General features: G+C 30.9%; 1 protein-coding gene across 1 annotated transcript; it reads left to right on the top strand.

The window, feature by feature from the left end:
• Window positions 1–381: 381 nt before the first annotated feature.
• LOC112504048 (uncharacterized mitochondrial protein AtMg00810-like) lies at window positions 382–816 on the top strand. The gene has a single exon (XM_025108017.1). The coding sequence runs from the start codon at window positions 382–384 to the stop codon at window positions 814–816; it is 435 nt and encodes a 144-aa protein (XP_024963785.1).
• The last annotated feature ends 416 nt before the right edge of the window (window positions 817–1,232 follow it).

Genomic DNA, 1,232 nt, shown 5'->3' with positions numbered 1-1,232 from the left:
ATCCTTAACAGAGCCTTGTATGGTTTAAAACAAACCCTGAGAGACTGGTATTATATTTTATCTGAATTTCTTGTGAAGTCAAGTTTCTCAAAAGCTATTATTGACACAACTCTCTTTGTTAAATAGAAAAAGTCTGAAATTACCTTGATACAAATTTATGTTGATGATATAGTATTTGGATCTACAAAGCCTAAATATTGTAAGAATTTTTCTGCCTTGATGGTTTTAAGATTTAAAATGAGCATGATGGGCGAGATGAACTTCTTTTTAGGTTTGCAAGTTAAACAACTATCTTCAGGTTTTTTTATCTGTCAAACAAAATATATTTATGATATCCTAAAGAAGTGTAATATGGAAAACTGTTCATCTATCGAAACACCTATGGCTCCTGGTTCAAAACTACATGCTGATCCTTCGAATAAAGCAGTAGATCAGAAAACCGACCAAGGCATGAGTGGTTCTTTGATGAATTTAACTTATTGTAGACCTGATATTATTTTCCGAACACATCTTTGTGCTATATCAGACAAATCCAAAAGAGTCCATCTTAGTGCAGTTAAACATATTTTTTGTTATCTTAAAGGGAGTGCTAATCTAGGACTTTGGTATCCTAAAGGTATTGGTTTTGAATTGACTGCTTACTCAAATACAAATTATGCAGGGTGTATGTTGGACAGGAAATTCACTTCGGGTCATGTTCAATTCTTAAGAGATAAACTGGTAAGTTGGGCATCAAAGAAGCAAAATTATGTGTCCACTTCTACTGCTGAAGTAGAATACGTAGCTGCTGCTAGCTGTTGTTCTCAAGTTATCTAGATGCGCACACAACTCAAAGATTACAGTTTTTCTTATGATAAAATTCCAATTTATTGTGTTTCGAAAAATTTTCCAATTTATTGTGATTCGGAAAGTGCAATTGCTATTTCCTTGTAATCCTATTCAACACATCAAAACAACACATATAGATATCCGGTATCATTTTATTCAATATCACGTTGAAAAAGGAACTATTGAACTGTATTTTGTAAACACATAATATCAGGTAGCTGACTTATTTACAAAAGCTTTAGATGAAAAAACATTAGCTTTTTAATATCTAAGTTAGGAATGCTAAATCTGAAAATCTGAATTTTTTATAAAATTGATTCAATAATTTGAAAATCATAATTTTATTAGTCAAAGGTTTTGACTGATAAACTTCTAATTTTCATCTCTATTGAATTTAGTTTATG

Source organism: Cynara cardunculus, unplaced genomic scaffold (assembly GCF_001531365.2).
Source record: "Cynara cardunculus var. scolymus isolate 2C unplaced genomic scaffold, CcrdV1 Un_Scaffold_4460, whole genome shotgun sequence".
NCBI classification, from domain to species: Eukaryota; Viridiplantae; Streptophyta; class Magnoliopsida; order Asterales; family Asteraceae; genus Cynara; species Cynara cardunculus.
Note: the sequence above shows the minus strand (reverse complement) of the source record. Positions and strands in the feature narration are given on the sequence as shown.

Bases quoted from the DNA above. Each gene is read 5' to 3' on its own strand.
- LOC112504048 (XM_025108017.1), top strand. From the start codon at position 382: ATGGCTCCTGGTTCAAAACTACATGCTGATCCTTCGAATAAAGCAGTA.